General features: G+C 38.5%; 2 protein-coding genes across 2 annotated transcripts in view; both read right to left on the bottom strand.

Annotated features, from left to right (window-relative positions):
* Positions 1-178: 178 nt before the first annotated feature.
* On the bottom strand, positions 179-8,312 carry LOC102234506 (cryptochrome DASH-like). The gene is made up of 14 exons (XM_005797823.2): positions 8,136-8,312; positions 6,469-6,641; positions 5,154-5,247; positions 4,806-4,936; positions 4,552-4,700; positions 4,178-4,266; positions 4,001-4,074; positions 3,812-3,901; positions 3,279-3,358; positions 3,134-3,193; positions 2,886-3,043; positions 2,622-2,741; positions 2,286-2,462; positions 179-1,762 (listed from the first exon to the last, which is right to left on the bottom strand). Exons 1-14 carry the CDS (start codon positions 8,196-8,198, stop codon positions 1,655-1,657), a joined length of 1,566 nt encoding a protein of 521 aa, XP_005797880.1. The 5' UTR covers positions 8,199-8,312; the 3' UTR covers positions 179-1,654.
* A 598-nt stretch (positions 8,313-8,910) lies between these two features.
* Positions 8,911-17,763, bottom strand: part of LOC102228349 (mitogen-activated protein kinase kinase kinase 3-like) — a 41,251-nt gene continuing 32,398 nt past the window's right edge. Inside the window, exons 14-18 of the mRNA XM_014468355.2 lie at positions 17,232-17,380; positions 16,983-17,114; positions 14,717-14,846; positions 12,175-12,352; positions 8,911-11,276 (exon numbers count right to left, since the gene is read on the bottom strand). Of these exons, the coding sequence (XP_014323841.1) occupies positions 11,048-11,276; positions 12,175-12,352; positions 14,717-14,846; positions 16,983-17,114; positions 17,232-17,380 (818 nt within the window). The 3' untranslated portion in view covers positions 8,911-11,047. The remainder of the gene's footprint in view (positions 11,277-12,174; positions 12,353-14,716; positions 14,847-16,982; positions 17,115-17,231; positions 17,381-17,763) is intronic.

Here is a 17,763-nt window from a genome sequence, read left to right on the forward strand (position 1 = left end):
CGACTGCGTCACATCTGGGAGGAAGTTACCTCTCAGTCAGATTCATATGGTCATCTGTCTGCAGAGAAATGTTTCAAACTAATGTTGGCAGAACTGCTTAAGGTTCTCATTCACATAACGCTGTAAAAAAAAACAAAAAAAAAAAAAAACTTTAAGGCACTTTTTTTTTGTTCCTGTGGAGTTTTGAAAAACTAACTTTATTATCCAGATTTATTCAAATAAAGATATTGCAGCGTCAAAATCAGGTAGATAAAATAATCCGTATTGCATGTCCACCTCTTTGTAACAGTCATGGCGACAAGAGGGATGAAAAATAAAAACGAGAAAAGTTCTCAGTGGTTCAGCTGCCCAGAACAGGAAGTGAAGCTGAGACTCAGAAAAGAGTTTATAAGGCACATGAAGTGTCTTGCAAAAGTATTTATGCCTTGGACTATTTCACTCTGTCACATGACAAGCAAAAATGTATTTTATGTGGTCGGCTAACACAATTCTTAGAATCATGGCATGCATTTTCATTCAGCCCTTCCCGAGGAGATATTTTGTAGAATTATATTTTACTGTAACTGCAGCTGCAAGTACTAAGTTATATCTAGAGGAGATTTGTAAAGTTCTACCCATTCTGCTTCAGCTCAGACTGGATGGAGAGCAGATGTGCACGTCAACGTTCAAGCCATGTTACAGATTCTTTAGATTGGATTTTAATCTATCTGGACTTTGACTTGGCCTTTATAACGAATTGATTTCTTTGAATCTAAAAAAAAGTCCTGTTGTATTCTGGCTGTTTGCTTGGTGTAAATGTCCTAAAGGAAGTTGAACCTCCCACACAAGTCTTTTGAAGCCTCTAACAGGCTGTATTCTCGGACTGCCCCATTTTTGACTACATCCATCTTCCAATCACAAAGTTGTTGCTAAAGAAAATCCTCCCCATTGCATGACGCAGTAACTACCCTTTTCCACCATCAGGCTATTATGTTCAGAGTGATGTGCACATCAGCCAAAAGGTTCAATGTTCGTCTTATTCAACCTTGGCGTCTTCTTTTACTACATGGCTTGTGGGAAACTGCAACTGGGACCTCTTTTGGATTTCTTTCAATAGCCTTTTTCTTAAAATGCTTCAGCGACAATCCGATTTGTGGAGTAAACGAGTAACACTTGTACTGGCAACAACTTTTCCCACATGAAGAGCAATTCTGTGCAGCTCCCCCAAAGCTCTCAGGAGTATTTCGCTGCTTCTCTAAGTAATGCTCTCCTTTTCAGGCCTGTCAGTTTAGGTGGACATCTACGTCTTTGTACGTTTCCCAATCGACAGGGCTCCGCAAAATGTTGAAATCTTGGGGAATCTAAAAGCAATGGCACTGGATTTAGTGGCAGATGTGTAAATGAAGCTAACTACCACATTTTTCAGATCTCCTATTTTAAGCAAATCTTTGTGTTAGTTTGTCAACACAAATCCAAATAAAATACATTCATGTGAAAAAGTTCGAGGGGTGTGAATGCTTTTGCAAGGCTTGATAGTATCAGTTCAGCTTTCAGTAGCAAACAAATAAACATTCTCTTCAGACAACTTCCCTATGTAACTGTGTAAACATTTACAGCACATGCAACTCTGAATTTGCAAGATTGAAGGACCGTCCATCCTCTGCAGTAAGACATCTCACAGGTTTTTACTTCTGGAGAAATAGAAGTCGATGCCTTTATCTCGATGCTGCTTGGGAGTGTGAGACGGGCCTTTCTTTCTTCTTGGCGATGGTCCTGCACCGCCCTGCAAAACGAGGTCAACAAATGTTGACTTGTATGAATCGACTTTATCATAGATAGCTAGACATTGAAGAGTGTAAAGAAAAAAAAACACTACAGGACTGAAAATAAACTGCATTGATCTTCTTTACAGTAAAATGATTAAATAATTCATGCATAATAAAAATTACCATACGATAAAGGTTTGATTATAACTTAGACCATTTCAGAAGAGTAGGAACCCTGACATTGAATCATTTTTAATTATAAATACAAGACATTAATAGATAGAAAACTAAAATAAAAAAGTCTGAGTTATATTATTCAACACCCAATTCATGATAAAATCCTTCCCCTTAAAAGTTGGTTGCTATGATTTCACAATAAAAACTATAAGTTGTTTTTTCAAGAAATCTCTAAACGCTGCTTATATGTAATGATTCAGGAAATGCATTCTCTTTCTCTCACCATTGTTTGCAGCTGTTATAGAAAAAAAAAAAGCACCATTCCCTTTGAGTTTCCACTTCCCTTTTCTCTAAAACACCTACCGGTTTCTTGCTAAAGTGTCGACTCCATTCAGGCGCCGTGACAATGGGGTTTGGGTAAGTCTCACCGAGCGACACGCCAGAGTGTGACAGTGCAGCAGAGCTCAGGTTCCAGGGCGTGTGAATGTCTGCCCCTCTTATAGTGCCCAACTCTGGAACCCATCGGCGCACGTACTCCCCCTGAAGCAGAAGTATGAGCCCAAGTTTATGCATCAGTAGGTTTTCACAAATCTATGCTTGTGACTGTAAAACAAAGTGTGACTCAGGTACTTTGTTTCCATATCCAGACAAATACAGAAGGTGAATAAGATAAGCTTAAAACGTTTTTTTAAAACATACGTTGTTGTCATAATCGAGAGCTTGTTTGATCATGTTGAACTTCCTGTTTTCTCTGGGGTCATTTCCTATGCCAGCGCTGTACAGCCAGTTCCCATAATTGCTGCAGACATCATGATCAATCTTTGCAAGAAAAGGAATAAATTAATCAGGGTAAGCATGGAGAAATAAAAAAAAAAACCCTGTCAAAAATAAAATTATTTGGATGGGCTTTTTTTGTGGTTAAATAAGCTGATCAATAATATATTGAATGTCTACACATCATACCAGCAGATATTCAAACCACTCAGCTCCAAGTCTCCAGTCAAGGCCCAGATCCTTTGTAAGGAAGCTTGCAACGTTTTGTCGCCCCCTGTTGGACATGAAGCCTGTCAGCGCCAGCTCTCTCATGTTAGCGTCTACAAAGGGCACCCCTGTACGGCCCTCTGTAAGTGCAAAGGTCACAAACAAACCAAGACTTACATGAATTTATTCTAGCATGAGACTATGATCAACTACATGCCATGAACTCCAACCTTTCCATGCATCAAACAGCTTCGTATCCATCTTCCATGGAACAGACTTTCCTTGAAGCCCTAAATTTAAATTGCAACACTGTATTTTAGATCTGCAGACTATATTTACAACATTAATAACAGATCGAACATTTCCTAACATTACCTTTGACCTGAAACATTTTGTTTCCGTACTTAATGCCCACAAACTTGAAGTAGTCCCTCCACAAGAGCTCAAAAATGACCCTGCAAGACAAACAAATTTCAAACAATCATGACCAGATTGTTTTATGGGTGCATCATTTTAATGTTTCAATAATTTGTCACATTACAATTACAAAAAAGATTTGTTGTACAAGTAAAAATTGTTGAATGACTTTTCATACCAATACTAATATTACTGAGAGTAATACACCCCAATCGTGCACTGCTTGGAGGAAAGCAAGCACTGCCAATCAACATGAACACAAAATCACCACAGCAAACAATGGTGATGGCAGCATAATGTTGGGGCAGGGGGAGTACTTTTTTATGTATTGAAGCCTGCGGCTTGTAATATGACAAAGCGTAATAAAGTTTAAACACTATGAATACTTTTGCAGGCCACTGTCACATAATTCTATTTTTAAAAATCATTATTGTGTCTTAACTTCTTAACAAAATGATACAAGAAGCACTGATACAAGTACGAACACTGACCAGTAGGTGCTCTGATTCGCTGTCCGCTCCCTCTCATACTTTTTGATCTGATGGTAAATATACCTCGGAGAAATGCATCCCAAAGCCAGCCTGCAATGTGGTATCATAGAAACATGTTAGAGAAGCAACAAGAAGGGAAACATTTGAGAAATAATCCACAGTGAAAGTTATATTTAAAAGAAAACTCGCCATGGTGAAAATTTAGTTGAGTAATCCACCCCGATCAAGCCGTTACGAGTTTCTTTGTAAGTCGCCACAGCATCCTAGAAAAATAGGCAGGACACTTTATATTTCCTCCCAAAAATGTTTTTGATCAACAGTATAAAAATAAGTTTGTATATTTTCTGTAATGCAGTTTGCACTCACAGTGTCCCAAAAATAGTGTTTGAGTCTTGCAAGGGCACTACTTTCTCCACCAGTGCAAGGGAAAGCTGAGCGCGGATCAGTCACCGGCTCTGGATGATTAAACGGCACAAAAACAATGAAACACAATGATTCATAAAGGCTCAACTATATACAGGGATCCATCTAAACCAAAGCTGAGTTTTAATGAAGAGATTCATGCTCGACCATTTTCCACTGAAGTTTGACGTGGAGAAGTGGATTTACACACGCTTTGTGAATATGGAAGAATGTGGAGCTTTAGGAGTCCAGACTAGTTTGAAAGGAGGAATATGAAGACATAGAGGGAAAGCACTGGAATTAAGCTCTTCTCACTGAACAATATTGCCATCATTTACCAGTCTGCTGAAGGTCCTCCGCTGTGGGAATGGCTCCTTCTTCCAGCCCCAGGGGAAGGGGATTCAGCCTCTCGGGGGTTAGCAGCACAGGCCTCACCCTGCTCTGGCTCTCCACCGCCTTTCTGAACTCAGTGTACACATCAGGCAGCCTGCAAGAATTAAACAACATTCCTAGAATTTCTTTCTCCTGGAGTAGCTTCTCTAGCATGAATCAGATTTGTTTTATGTTCAGCCGAGCAGCATCCTCCCCACACCTGGATATGTGGTGGAATGGCAGGTCTTCTCTGTGGAACAGCGTGGAGCCCCAGCAGGTGTGAACTTTCACGTTCAGCTGAGCACAGACTTCCTTCACCTTTTTCTCCACGTTCAGCTCTTCAGAGGCAACCTGGATTTGAGTACATGAAGGTAAAAATATGTTTTCAAACAGAATCATGCCTTACACAAGGTACTCACCTACATACACACTGCAATTCCTATGTAAAAAAAAAAAAAAAGAAGAAGAAAAAACATACATCTTCTACCTAAATATGCACTACTTTATGTTGGTCTTGCACATAAAATCACAATAAAATACATTAAAGATGAAGAGAACATCAAAGTACCTCTTCATGGAAAGCCACGCTGCTAACGGAGCCGAGCTGCTTGATAAGGTCAGCGACCACCTCCTCCGGCTTACCCTTCCTCACCACCAGATTGCTGTCACACAAAAAATAAATAAACACACACGACTCGCAGTTGGCATAATACCATGCAGCTGCATCCTGGGCAGAGGGATTGCTGGGCGGAAAAAGTTATGGGAACAATGTGTGCACCAGCAATGTTAAACCCAGGTGTATCCTGATCCTGTCAGAAACGAGTTAATGTAGTCCTAGAAAGCTAAAAACATTTTCTGCACACGCTGTGACTTAGAATATATCCTCAAATCAAGTAAGCAAGGTTCTGCCAAATGTTTGGTGTAAAAATACTAGACTTTTCCAGATTCAACATTCCGGGATTCTCAGTTCTTTAAGCTAATTTTCAAACTGAAAATACTAAACTTGACTATGAATGTACGGCATATATTTCTAAAGTAATGAATGAATATGAAACCTAGAAAAACCCAAAACAAAAAAAAACAGAAGGGTACTTGAAGTATGAAGTAGACAAGGAAACAGCACAAGGAGGAAAGGAAGAAAGGAGAAACAGAGAGAACACAAGCAGAAAGGAGGACTCAAAAAGGGAAAGTAAGTAGGGATACAAAGAATGAAAAAACTGAAGAAAAATGTGTAAGAAGGTATTTAGGACACATGGAAGGAAAGAAAGGAACGGACAGAAGGATTTAATTGTGGAACCAATTAAAGAAGGAAACAAGAAAAAAAGAAACAACCGCAAATGAAGAAAGGTATATTTGGCCGGCCAGCACAATACAGTTATTGTAGATGGAAATTTTTTGCTGACACATTTTTTCAGAAGGAAAATTTTAGGTTCAACACAAATTCTTTATGTTCTATGATCGCGGTTTTTGCTTTCTATTTGATTTGAGCAAGTAGAACCAAAAATGTCCATCAATTTTTACTCAGAAAGACCTGGGTGAACCCAACTTCGTCATTTTATTTTGATTTCTAAAAATAAAGAACAACAAAAGTTTTAAAAGAAACAGTGACCCATATCCTGGTGTTGTTAAGAAGAGGCAAAAAAAAGTTTTATACAAATAAAAAAATATATCTTTTTATGGCCTTTAAGAACTTTTAACATGATGATTTTGGCCCAGGTGACAAAAAGTTTGGTCATTTCTGGGATAGGGATTAAAGACTGGAAATATATGGACTTATCTGTGCCCTTATTTTATATTTACATACTTTTCCAGACTGTGTGGGAGCCCTGTGTCAAATCTCCAGTCCATATAAATCATATAAAGCTATAAAGTTAATAACGAACCTGCCCTTGCTGAGAAGCGTGTTTCTGAGGTCTCGGACGCTCTCCAGTAAGAAGCGCAGACGGAAAGGTCCCGTCTTTGGCAGGTTGAAGTTGTACGTGCCCACATAATGTCTGGGGTCGAAGCAGTACAGAGGGACTATGCGTTCGGCATTTCTCTGAGCCCAGTGGAGGACCTGAAAATCAAAGAGTACAATGTCAGGATTGTTATAAATCTGGAAAAAAGAACATAAAAAAAACAACATAAAACCACAAATGTAACTAAATCATGTTGCCTGTTGGTATTTAAAACACAAAATCTAGAATTATTTAGTTTTTTCTCATTTCAGACAGGTTGTTGGATGTTTGGAAGAAGGATATTACATATGTGCACTACTTTCAAGAGAGACAAACTGACTGATTAATAGGAACTACTGTATTTTCCATCTTTAAAACTAATGGAGTGCCATCCAACACTCTCAAAAAGAAAGGCTGTTTCCAGTCAGCATGCTATGAGCAGCATGTTTGTTAGCTGACTACCTACAGTGATTTAGCTGCTCAAATTATCCGTGCAGAGCAGAAGATTCATGCACATGCAATGGAAAATTAGAGTAATCAGTTAACCAAACTGTCATATTTCTGGACTGTCAGACAACCAGGAGAGAACCCTGCATGCAAAGGGAGAACGGCAAAATTCATAGAGATACTGCATAGTATACTGCATAGTTTTTAATATCGTTTTAAGTCTACGTATTGAAATAATTGCTAAATGTTATGAAAAACATCCTGGCAACTGAAGAAGTCCTAATTGCATTAGTCTTAAATGTAACTATGTAATTTTACATAACTCTAACTCATATTATACCCAACTAAAACAGAAATGATCAAAATATTGAATCATTTTGCAGGATGGAATACTACTTCAATATACTGGTTTAAATAACCCAGTCAAGGGAAAACAAACCCTGACTTTCAATGATACACTTCTTTTGGTATCATAGTTGAAGCTTTAATATTTTTCTATTAAAATAATTGAAAGATATTTACTCCGTAGCTATGTTAGGTTTACATTGCATCATGTAAACCTAATGTGCAGTAATTAAAAGGAAACATCCAAACCAAAATGTCTGAAGAATTCATACATAAAATGCCCTCATCTAGAATTTATTAGATTAATGCCTGTTGATTTAGAACACCCAATGACGTATTTCTTTTTTCATATACATTTTGTAAAAGTTGGAAAAAAAAGTGAAAAATAAAGGAAACTTTATAATAAATACACAGCAGGGTAATAGATGACCTACAGGATTTATTAAAGTGATTTTGTCTTGACATATTAAAATAGCATAACTGACAATGACAGGTTGTACTATAAGTGACGAACATATAATGGTAGTTTCGCTGATAGAATAAATTCTGACTAGTATCTTTATTTTACTCTGAAGTTGAGGCTTTTATTCTAAAGGAAACGGTGCCGGAAGTAAAAAGTTTATTTCCTTGTGTAATTTGATGCTGTTTTAAACGTGTAGATTTCTTTTTTCAGTGGCCCCTTTTCAGGAGATTAAACTCACCAGTAAATACAGCAAATATAAATGCAAATGTTAGCTAGAATTTATTTTACCTCCACAATTTAATCATTCAAGTCCGAACAAAACATTACCACACGTTTATTTGCAAGTTTACATTCTTACCTCATTGTCGTGAAGTCGCAGGTCGTTTCTCAGTAAACATATTACAGTACGAGAGGCTGACATTGTAGTTTAGTTTACAGATGAACAGAAGCTTTAAATGAAAAGTAATAAAACTCCAGGCTGACTGGAAGAGCTTCGTCCGTGTGAGACGTCTCTGTGTTCCTGCGGCTGCTGTTGCGTTCACGGTCACGTTTTCAGGCACGACGTTACAAAACCTCAGGTTTTATAAGAAGGTTTTCTAACAGCTGATGAGGAGCATCATTGTTTTCGCAGTTCAATATAAATTGTCTTTGTAATTTGCTTATTGATTGTGTACTTAAGACTAACGTACGGAAGAGGATTAGGGCCACTGAAAACAAGAATTCAGACTTTAATCTCAATTCTGAGATTGAGACAAAAATATAATTTCCTTTATCAGAATATCCTATTCGTTTAAAATGAAATATATATATAGATAGATATATCTATATATCTATCTATATATATATATATTTATATAGATATATATATAGATATATTTATATATCTATATATATAGATATATATAAAGGTTAGGTCGCCAGTCTGTCGCACAGCAGTGTTTCTGATTCTGATTTGCTTTATTATACAACAAACCATAATAAGACTAACTATGCTGTTTATATTTCTCACTATTTGTTTTGTGCATAATCTCATGCACAAAACAAATGAATAAAATGATGTAATCAATGAAGGTGAAACAGAAACAAGATGGAGGAAAAAATAATACAGAATATAGTCTTAGACTTTAGATTTATTAAGTTAAATGTACAAAAGATCGATGACTTGATACATTTCATGTTTTAAGGCTTTGTCATTTCAAACAAAACAAGCTCTGTGTCAATCAAAAGCCTTCCAGTCCTTTAATATTGCCTGCCAGCTCTCAGACAGTCATACACACTCTTGTGGCAAGTTGTTTTTTTATTCTTTTTAGCTGCAGTAGTCTGCTGTATAACGTAGACTCTAGTCAAATAGATCTGCCTATAATGTAAAAGAGATTTAATACAAAAGCGCAGAACAAAGTATTTACAGAATAAGTAACTCCTGGGTGTGCTCTCTAACAGAGCAACCTTACAGGGAAGCTCTTGGCTTTGGCAGTGAAGATTTTCATTTACAAAGAGAAACAGATAAGGCACCGAGAAGGGTTAAAAACATTTGATCGTTTCATAAGTGCCAACAAATCGTAGCTACATCCAAAGTCAGTTTGTCCCTAAGGTTTTATTTAAGGAAAACAGTTTGGTTCTGTGAGTGTCACACAGAGCAAGATGTGCTGTCAGCTCGGAAAGTGGTCCATCTGATTAGAGCTAAAGGAAGGCATGGTGGCTCACTGGATTGATACTGAACTTACAAACATAAAGAGAACTTCAATCTGTTTTTTCTCAATGCAGGGTTCCTATTAAGAGTCTGGAAAAATATGGATTTTCTTTCCTAGTATTTTCCAAGTCAGTAGGCTTTAGACTTTATTCTCGAGTCCATTGTCTACAAGCACTCCATCCATCCAAACATCCGTTTGTCCATCTAACCATCAGCCTATCAGTTTGGTAACTGAATGGTTTACAATTCCACCACCCATCTTTACATGCATTTGTCCATCCATCCGACTGTCCATCTATGTCTGTCTAACCATCAAGCCATTAATTTTCCATCCAGCTATCCATCTGTCCATCCATTCATCCTGCCTACTGTCGAGACATGACACTAGTCTATAGTTTATACTTTAAAAATTGCTAAAAAGCAGTAAGAATTTCAGCCTGAAAGTTTGTCGTGCTGCTTAGGAACCCTGCAAACATTTAAAACACCACAGTAACGTAATGCATCAGATTTGGTCTGTGCAGTTCAAAGTGCACAAAGCTGCCATAAAGGAGAAAACAAGGCTTTTAGGGCTCTGAGGTGGCAAAAAAGTCCGCTGTGACTAATACTGCATGTTCTGCAAATCCTCTTTGGCCAACGGAAAATGGAACAAGGCTCACCAAACGGGTAAGATGGGATGATGGGATGACGGTCTCTGACTCATACAGCAGTGTTGTTATTGCTTAAGAGACATTGCACGCAGTTGCAAATGTTTGGTTTTCTTTACATATCAAAATAATAGTAAAAAAAAAAAATATTAGAAAAATATCTCCTCGGTTGATTATCTCGCACATGTAAATGTTTCCATACATGATATCAAAAGTGCAACTTTATAACATTCCTTCTGAATGGGGTTTGGAGTGCTAATAGGAAAAAGGAAAGGCTGTTAGAAAAAAAAAAGACATTCATACTTACAAATCATTATTGTAAGGCAATGACAAAAATGTATCATATTTGTCTTAAAGGTGACAGTAGAAATCGGATCTAAAATGACCGTGCATGTTGTATAAAAATATTTTTCCATCTTAATTTCATTCAGTTGAATTAAGCTGATGAGGAAGTTACAGTACTATCAGATGTGAGCGGCGTCACCAGTCAGTCACAATGTCAACTCATTGTGGAGACGCTGCAGCGAGACAGTAAGACGGGTAAAGAGAGACCCAGACAGCTTACAGCCTCTCTGTGCTCCAAGTTTGGCCACTTTTCCTTCTCTCTCCTTGAACAATGTTGACCCGGATCCTTTGAGACTGTGAAGTGCCACCTTGGCGGCCCGTTTCTGAGGCAACCAACGATAGATCCCTTAGATGACTCTGGAGGTCTGATCGCAGTCAGCCCTGCCTCTCAGTAAACAGTCTGTGTTGAGCCAGGCGTTGAGAACTGAAGGAGTACGGACAAGGCAGACACTGATCGATTATAGAGCAGGGAAGCTGGAGAGTTGCTGAACCCTGCAACCAGGTGACGGGAAGAGGGGGAGGAGCCGGGACCGCCGAGGCCATGGAGGCAGGCACGGAGGGGGGGTAACTCTGCCAGGGGTCCCTCAGCGTTCAGAAGCTACCCTGGACAAACGGGTGGCTGAGCAGAAAGTCCGCCGTGGGGCGCCACTTCTCCTCCACAAACACTTGCCGCAGGAAGTCCCTGCACGAGTCAGACACACCCTCTGGAAGCATGGGCTTGGTGGGCTGGGTAGCAATCTTAAAAATGGCGGCCATGGCCTCGTACTCGGCCCAGGGAGGTTTCTGAGTCAGCATTTCAACAACAGTGCAAGCAACACTCCTGAAGGAGAACAACACAGGAACACAGATTAGTTTTACATGCTCAATTCATCATAAAACACTGCATCATACATGGAGCAAAAGTTTTGACTCTTCCCTCATTTGTCTATAACCTGACTCTAATTTGCTTAGATTTTTTGTAAGAAATACTGTTTTAGACGTCAGAAAGGTCTTTTAAAGTTATTTTTTGCACTTTAGATGATTTATCACTCATTTTTTGTTGATTTATAAAATTAAAGCTGACCTCGACTATCTTGAGTTACACAATTGATTACATCAGCTATATGTCAACAAATCTTGGCCCACAAATCATCCAAAAAGATTACCTTTTTTGGAACTGTAGCTTTATTTATTGAGTCATTTACAGTACCTTTTAAAAGTGCTCATAATAGTTACATTTAAAGAATAAAAATGGCCAGGTATACAGATTGGGTGGAAACACAGCATTAAGCAAATAAAATCTAAGGAGAAATGCCTACGCTTTAGATTTCTACATTAAAATGTCACCAGAAAAATCTTACTTCTTGGCAACACTGCAAAAAGTTAGAGGTGATTTTTAGAGTTTTGCATATTTACTGTACATACCAGTTCTTTATACCCATAAACAAACGGAAATCATGCATTTCAAATGTTAGTGAATACCACAACTAACCTGTAATACTCACACAGCAGTACTCTGACTTAAACCTTTATTATGTTTTACATAATTTAACAGTAAAAAATATAACATTTTACAAAATGTGTTCATATCAATTTGCCAGAAAATGCCACACAGTTTTAACAAAAGTCTCAGGAGGTTATTTCAGTGCATTTAATGCTGCTTTATAATTGTATTGCGCAACAGATTGATATCCCCTCTGGGAATCATTCCTTTCTCCCCCATCTGAAGATATTCTTACCAAACATCAGCTTTCCGGCCATATCCCTCCCCGTTTATCACTTCGGGGCTCATCCAGTAGGGGGTGCCAGTGACAGACTTGATTCCTGTTCCAGTCATGCAGATGGTCTGGATCCGTTTGCTTGCTCCAAAGTCTCCGAGCTTGACGTTCCCAGAGGAGTCTCTCAGGATGTTAGCACCTGATGGGACCAAACAAAACGAGCTCAGAGCTTTTCATGACTCCTCCGAGAGCTGCCACGGAGAGTTCGTTTACCCGAGCCAGCACGTCCACTGACTTCAGAGAAACTGTTGAAGTCAAGAGCTTGACTAATCTGGCAGGCTATCTTTTAAAATACCAACTGAGATCTTCAGGCTGTCATTATATGCATTCTTTCCTTCCTATTTATTCATCATCCACTTTCCCTCCCTTTAAAGTGATTGCCAAGTGGGCTTATATGTATCAGAAGTTCAAATGCTGAATGAACTGCTCCACGTGAGACAAATCAGACCTCAGCCCAGTCTCCGCTATTTCCGTAGTACTTTTCCAACATGTCCGTCCCACTTCCTCTGGGTACGCCACTTGTTAGATCAGTGACTAACGTGAGCCACTTGCCATTCGCCCTCCACACCCAAAGAGGGATTAGATAGCCGCAGAGAGCGACTTGGGAGACTAAAACTGTAACATTTACTTGTTTGGTTCCACTTGAAGCACATATATTGATGTTAAGTCATCTGAAAACTCAGGGATTTCCATTTGTTTGCCTTCTTTTGAAATATTAGCTTGAGAAAAAGTCTCAAGCTATAGTCACATACCACCTGAGCTGACATTTTCTGTTGAAGAAAAAAGATGTTCTTGTGTGGTGAGCTGACCTCACGCCATATATTAAACGTGTATAACATTTCCAAGTGGAAAATCCCACCCACATGTGCTGTCATGGAGCCTGGCTGTGTCCCGGGCGACCCACTATCTTTTTTTTCCCTCTGCTGACACAACCAGACGGGATGTTTCCCTCTTTCTTGGCTGCTGCGGCCTAACGAAACAGCGACTCCCAAAGCTGTGGGCAGAAAAACCAAAGCCTTTCCGTCCGGTGTCGAGCATTTTTAGACTGGCCACCTTCACCAGCGTGAAGCCTTATATACCTCAGAGGAGATGTGAAAATAGTGCAGTTTTCCATCTACGTTCTGAGTAAGAGGAATTAAATGAGAAACTATGGGAACAACCTTACATGTTGAAAAGAGGATTTTTTTTCTGACAGACCAACATGAAAATGGTGAATGTGTGAGACGTTGGAGGCAAATAATAAGTGGTTTATACAAATAATCTTAAAAGTGTGGCAAGCATTAGTTCTCCCTCTGCCAACAGACCTGCAGTCTTTTGGGGTATGTGCATGTTAGCTTTACACATCTGTAGATTAGGCCTGAAAGAATTAATCAGATTAATTGTGATAAATTGATTTTGTAAATAATTGTCCACTAATTTACTAATCAATTAATCGTTAACAGGAGTATACAGACTCAAAACAGGAAGAAACAACAACACACAGCAATTAAGTCAAAACTGTACAAAACATATTTACATTTTAGATAAGAAAGACTTTGTCTGTAAATATGTTCAACCCAGAACTCTTCAAGTGACATAGTTTTAGCGTAAAATTTATTAATAGGAGAAATTAATACATTTTAATATTTGTATTGTATTTGTATATTTAAGGTACATTTTAATATCCAATTATTAATCAGATAATCCATAAAATATTCACCAGATCAGTCCTGTGCTGTATAATGTTAAGTCAAGAAGAAAGAGCTGAGATTTTCACTTGTAGAGGATAGAAGTATTTTTTTTTAGATCCTTAGCTACAAATAATGAAGCGTTCACTCAAGGAATGTCGTTATTATATTTTAGTTAGTTTCTTATTAAGAAGGAATTGGATTATTTGGGTTTCTGTTTGCATTTTTATATTTATTTATAGTATTGCATAGAAAAAGCCTGAAGTAGTTAAATAAAAAAAATTGGAGAATATTACAATTAATAGTCCAAATAATCAATAGAATAATCAATTACTAGACCAACTGTTAGTTGCAGTCTTATCACAGACCGTAAATTTTGTCCGTCTTTGCAAACTGGTTCATGCTCAGTCACACTGGATAGAGAACGTCTGTAAATGTCAACTTTATGTGTGTATAACGAGATTAAATTATACACAAGTATATTTTACGCTCCAAATACCAGACGACTTCTGAAGACGTTTTGTAGGATTTTATAACGTGATTGAGCAAAGAGGAGTGAATACAAATGCATGCCACATTTTTTTGCACGTTTATTTGTAAAATGTTCGGAAAGCTATGCATCATCTTCAACTTCACTGTTGAACACCACTTTGTGTTGATTTACCACCTAAATTCCCCCTAAAATACGTTGAGGTTTGTGGTTGCATTGTGGGGGAATGACTACTCTCAAAATGTTATAGTCTTCTGAGCGACTGTTCAGTTTCTCTGAAGTTTTAGAAGTCATAAATCAAATTAAAGCTTCTCCTTGACTTTTACAAGATTCCAGTTTCAGTTACCTTTGATGTCCCTGTGCACAATCATGTTGCTGTGCAGGTAGGAAACTCCCTGAAGGATCTGCCTGGTGTATCTTCTTGTCACCTTCTCCGTCAGAGCCCCGTAGGCTTTCAGCTGGTCCTTTATTGAGCCCTGGACGGACAGAGTAAGAGCAACAACAGCTTTTATGAGAATGTGTGGAAAAATGAATCACGCTTGCAGCGAGATTCATCATAGCTACCGATACACTCAAATAGAGCTATTTTTTGTAATGGAAACAGCGCCTCGCTGCCAAATTCCAAACACAAAAACCAAATATGTAAACAACGCTGGAAGAGGATTGTCTAATACTGAGATCAAACGGTGTTTTAGTTCCTTTTTTAAGTTCTTCCAAAATAAATCTTTGCAGAGTGAAAGTGTGATCCAATACCACTTAAGACGAAATAAAAAAAACAAAACAGTTCTCTTTACTTTCAGCTGTCAACAACACAACTCTAAGATAAACCTCGAGCTTAGCCCTCCCACTCTAAACCACCGGCTTCTTCCCTGGGCCACTCAAGTTTTATCGAGGACAGACCCACAAAATCGTTGGCCTTTGTCACCTCCTCTCTTACATCAGCGAACTCCAACACACTATAAATGTTTCCATTTCCAGACAATGTGTGACTAAGACTGAGAAATTGGAAAAAAAAAAGATCAACAGGCGACAGTCTCTCACTAAGGAGCTCATTTTCACAGAAAATGATCCAATAAAACAGACTGTTCTGCTCACATTAACCACTGAGACCATGTTTGGTGACAGCTGGGGACGTTTTTCAAATTGTTTTCTAGCTGAAATCGACTGCAGGAATCGTTCTTAAAACAGACGAGATGAAACGAACGCTATGCAGAATGTTTTTGATTGTCCTCATAGTCATCATCAAAAACATTTTGAATTGAAGCCACAGTTCCAATACAAAATTCTTTAGCTTTCCTTACTAATTATTTGCAAAATAATGTAGCACTGATCCAAATTTTCCTGGGTTGCTAATGATTTCCAGTTTTGTTTGAGTTTTTGAACAGTTTTTTTTCTCTCTCTCTAAAGTAAAGAAATAAGCAAATAAGATACAGAAGTAAATAAGATACAAAAGCCAGATGTGGGTTATTTGATAGCGGGGGTATTTTTTTAAATCTTAGTGAAAATGAAGCAATTACATAATTATCCCATTTTTGCATCACAGCTCATGTCCACAATCTTAATCTGATGTGATTTTTATTTAACTCAAAAGGTGCATCAAAGTACTCACTGTTTCTTTATACATCTGTAGACCAGAAATGATTAAGTTCAGCAATAGCTTTGATGCATCCCATGATTAGGGGTAAAACAAAATATCAGCATTAGCTTTAGTAAAGCACCAAACTGAAGCCTCATTTGCTCATCTCTGCAAACCCACAGCAGGAGTCAACCTCTGTCTGCAGCAAATCACTGATTAGCAACAACTGTAAGAAATTTCAGTTTTGACAGCTAGATTATATTAACCCTAAAGCAGGATGGGCACCTAGTTAAAAATGTCTGATGCTAAATACAGCAGAGGCATTGCAACTTAATAAAATCAGACAAGCCATGTGGACAAATTAAACGTTTTCTTCCTATAAATAATTGTTACTTTGAAAAAAATGTCAAAAAAAGGAAACAATTATGGCTGGATAATCTGATTTATCCGATTCAGTGAAACTCCATCCAACAGTATGAATATCATATTGCCTTCTTATGACAACTGGAAATAACACCAAACTAATCTTGCATTCTAACAGTCCTTTGCAGTACTTTTAATGTGCAAACTGATACTAAAGAAGCATGTACTGTTGAATGAGGGTACTGAAGTAGCAACTCAACAGTGGAACCACAGCAGTCACCTTCAAAATAAAATCATTTTCTTTTCACAATACAATTAGCTTTGTGTGCAGAATTTAATGCCTTTTTGATGTAAAATGCTCAGGTCTCATCTAAATAAAATGGAGGGATCTAGTGAAGTTTTAAAAGCAAGAAGATATCCTTCTAGCTTCAGGTTCTTATATGAATCAGAACCAGAATATGCACACAGCAGTCACCAAGTTCTCACCTTTGAAGATAAATGTAGCAGCTCTCTTCAGCATAAAGTAGCTAAAATTTATGCTCAGTTCATGTTTGTCATGTAAATATAAGCATTATTATGTTCAAAGTTCCCACAAAACCACAAAAATAGCTTGTTTAAAAAAAAAAAAAAACAGCATTCCACAAGCATGAGTACTAGATGGCAGAATACACACCCCAGGCATGAACTCAACAAAAATGGTGAGTTTTCTATGCTCCAGGTCCCGCAGACAGCCGTAGTACTGAACGATTCTCTCATGACGCAAGTTCTTCAGCAGCTGAATCTCGCACTCCAGAGCATTCACTTCCTACAGAAAAAAGGTCACTTAATATCTTTACATTTATTAATATTTAGCAGAAAAGAAAACACACACACAAAAGAATCTAGTAGATTTATTCCAAACAAATTTGCCCACAAACCTCACCTTGCTCGTTTCTTGACTGTCAGGATCAAAGGGCACCTGCTTGGCGGCCAGCTCGCGGCCTGTGTCTGCATCATAGCAGAGGTAGACCTCCCCGAACGCCCCTCGTCCCAAGAGCTTTCCCTGCCGCCAGTTGACTGGCGCCCGTGGTGCTGCAGAAAACAACACCAGATGATGAAAACCCACCGCTGGCAAATTTTTTTGTCAACTAAGCCCCTCGAAGACAGACGGCAACGGCAGCACTGTGATAAACTGATCTGAGTGAGCGCCGAGTCCAAAGCAATAAAACACTACTTAGACAGTAAAACCCTCCAAGACAAAATGTCAAATCCACCTTGGTTTGTCGAATAGCTCCAACCGCAGACCCTCTCAGATTCAGGGAAACCCCAGATAAGACAGCCAGGCGGTGAAAACCCGCAACCCGCCGACGCAAAGTTGTCAAAACCTTAGAAAGATCGTCTCAGAAGTGCTCATCCACTCCAGTCCCAGACTCAGAGACTTTGTTTTGGAATTAGCCTGCTGCTTTGTGGCCGCA

This window comes from Xiphophorus maculatus, chromosome 21, assembly GCF_002775205.1.
Source record: "Xiphophorus maculatus strain JP 163 A chromosome 21, X_maculatus-5.0-male, whole genome shotgun sequence".
In the NCBI taxonomy this organism is placed as follows: Eukaryota; Metazoa; Chordata; class Actinopteri; order Cyprinodontiformes; family Poeciliidae; genus Xiphophorus; species Xiphophorus maculatus.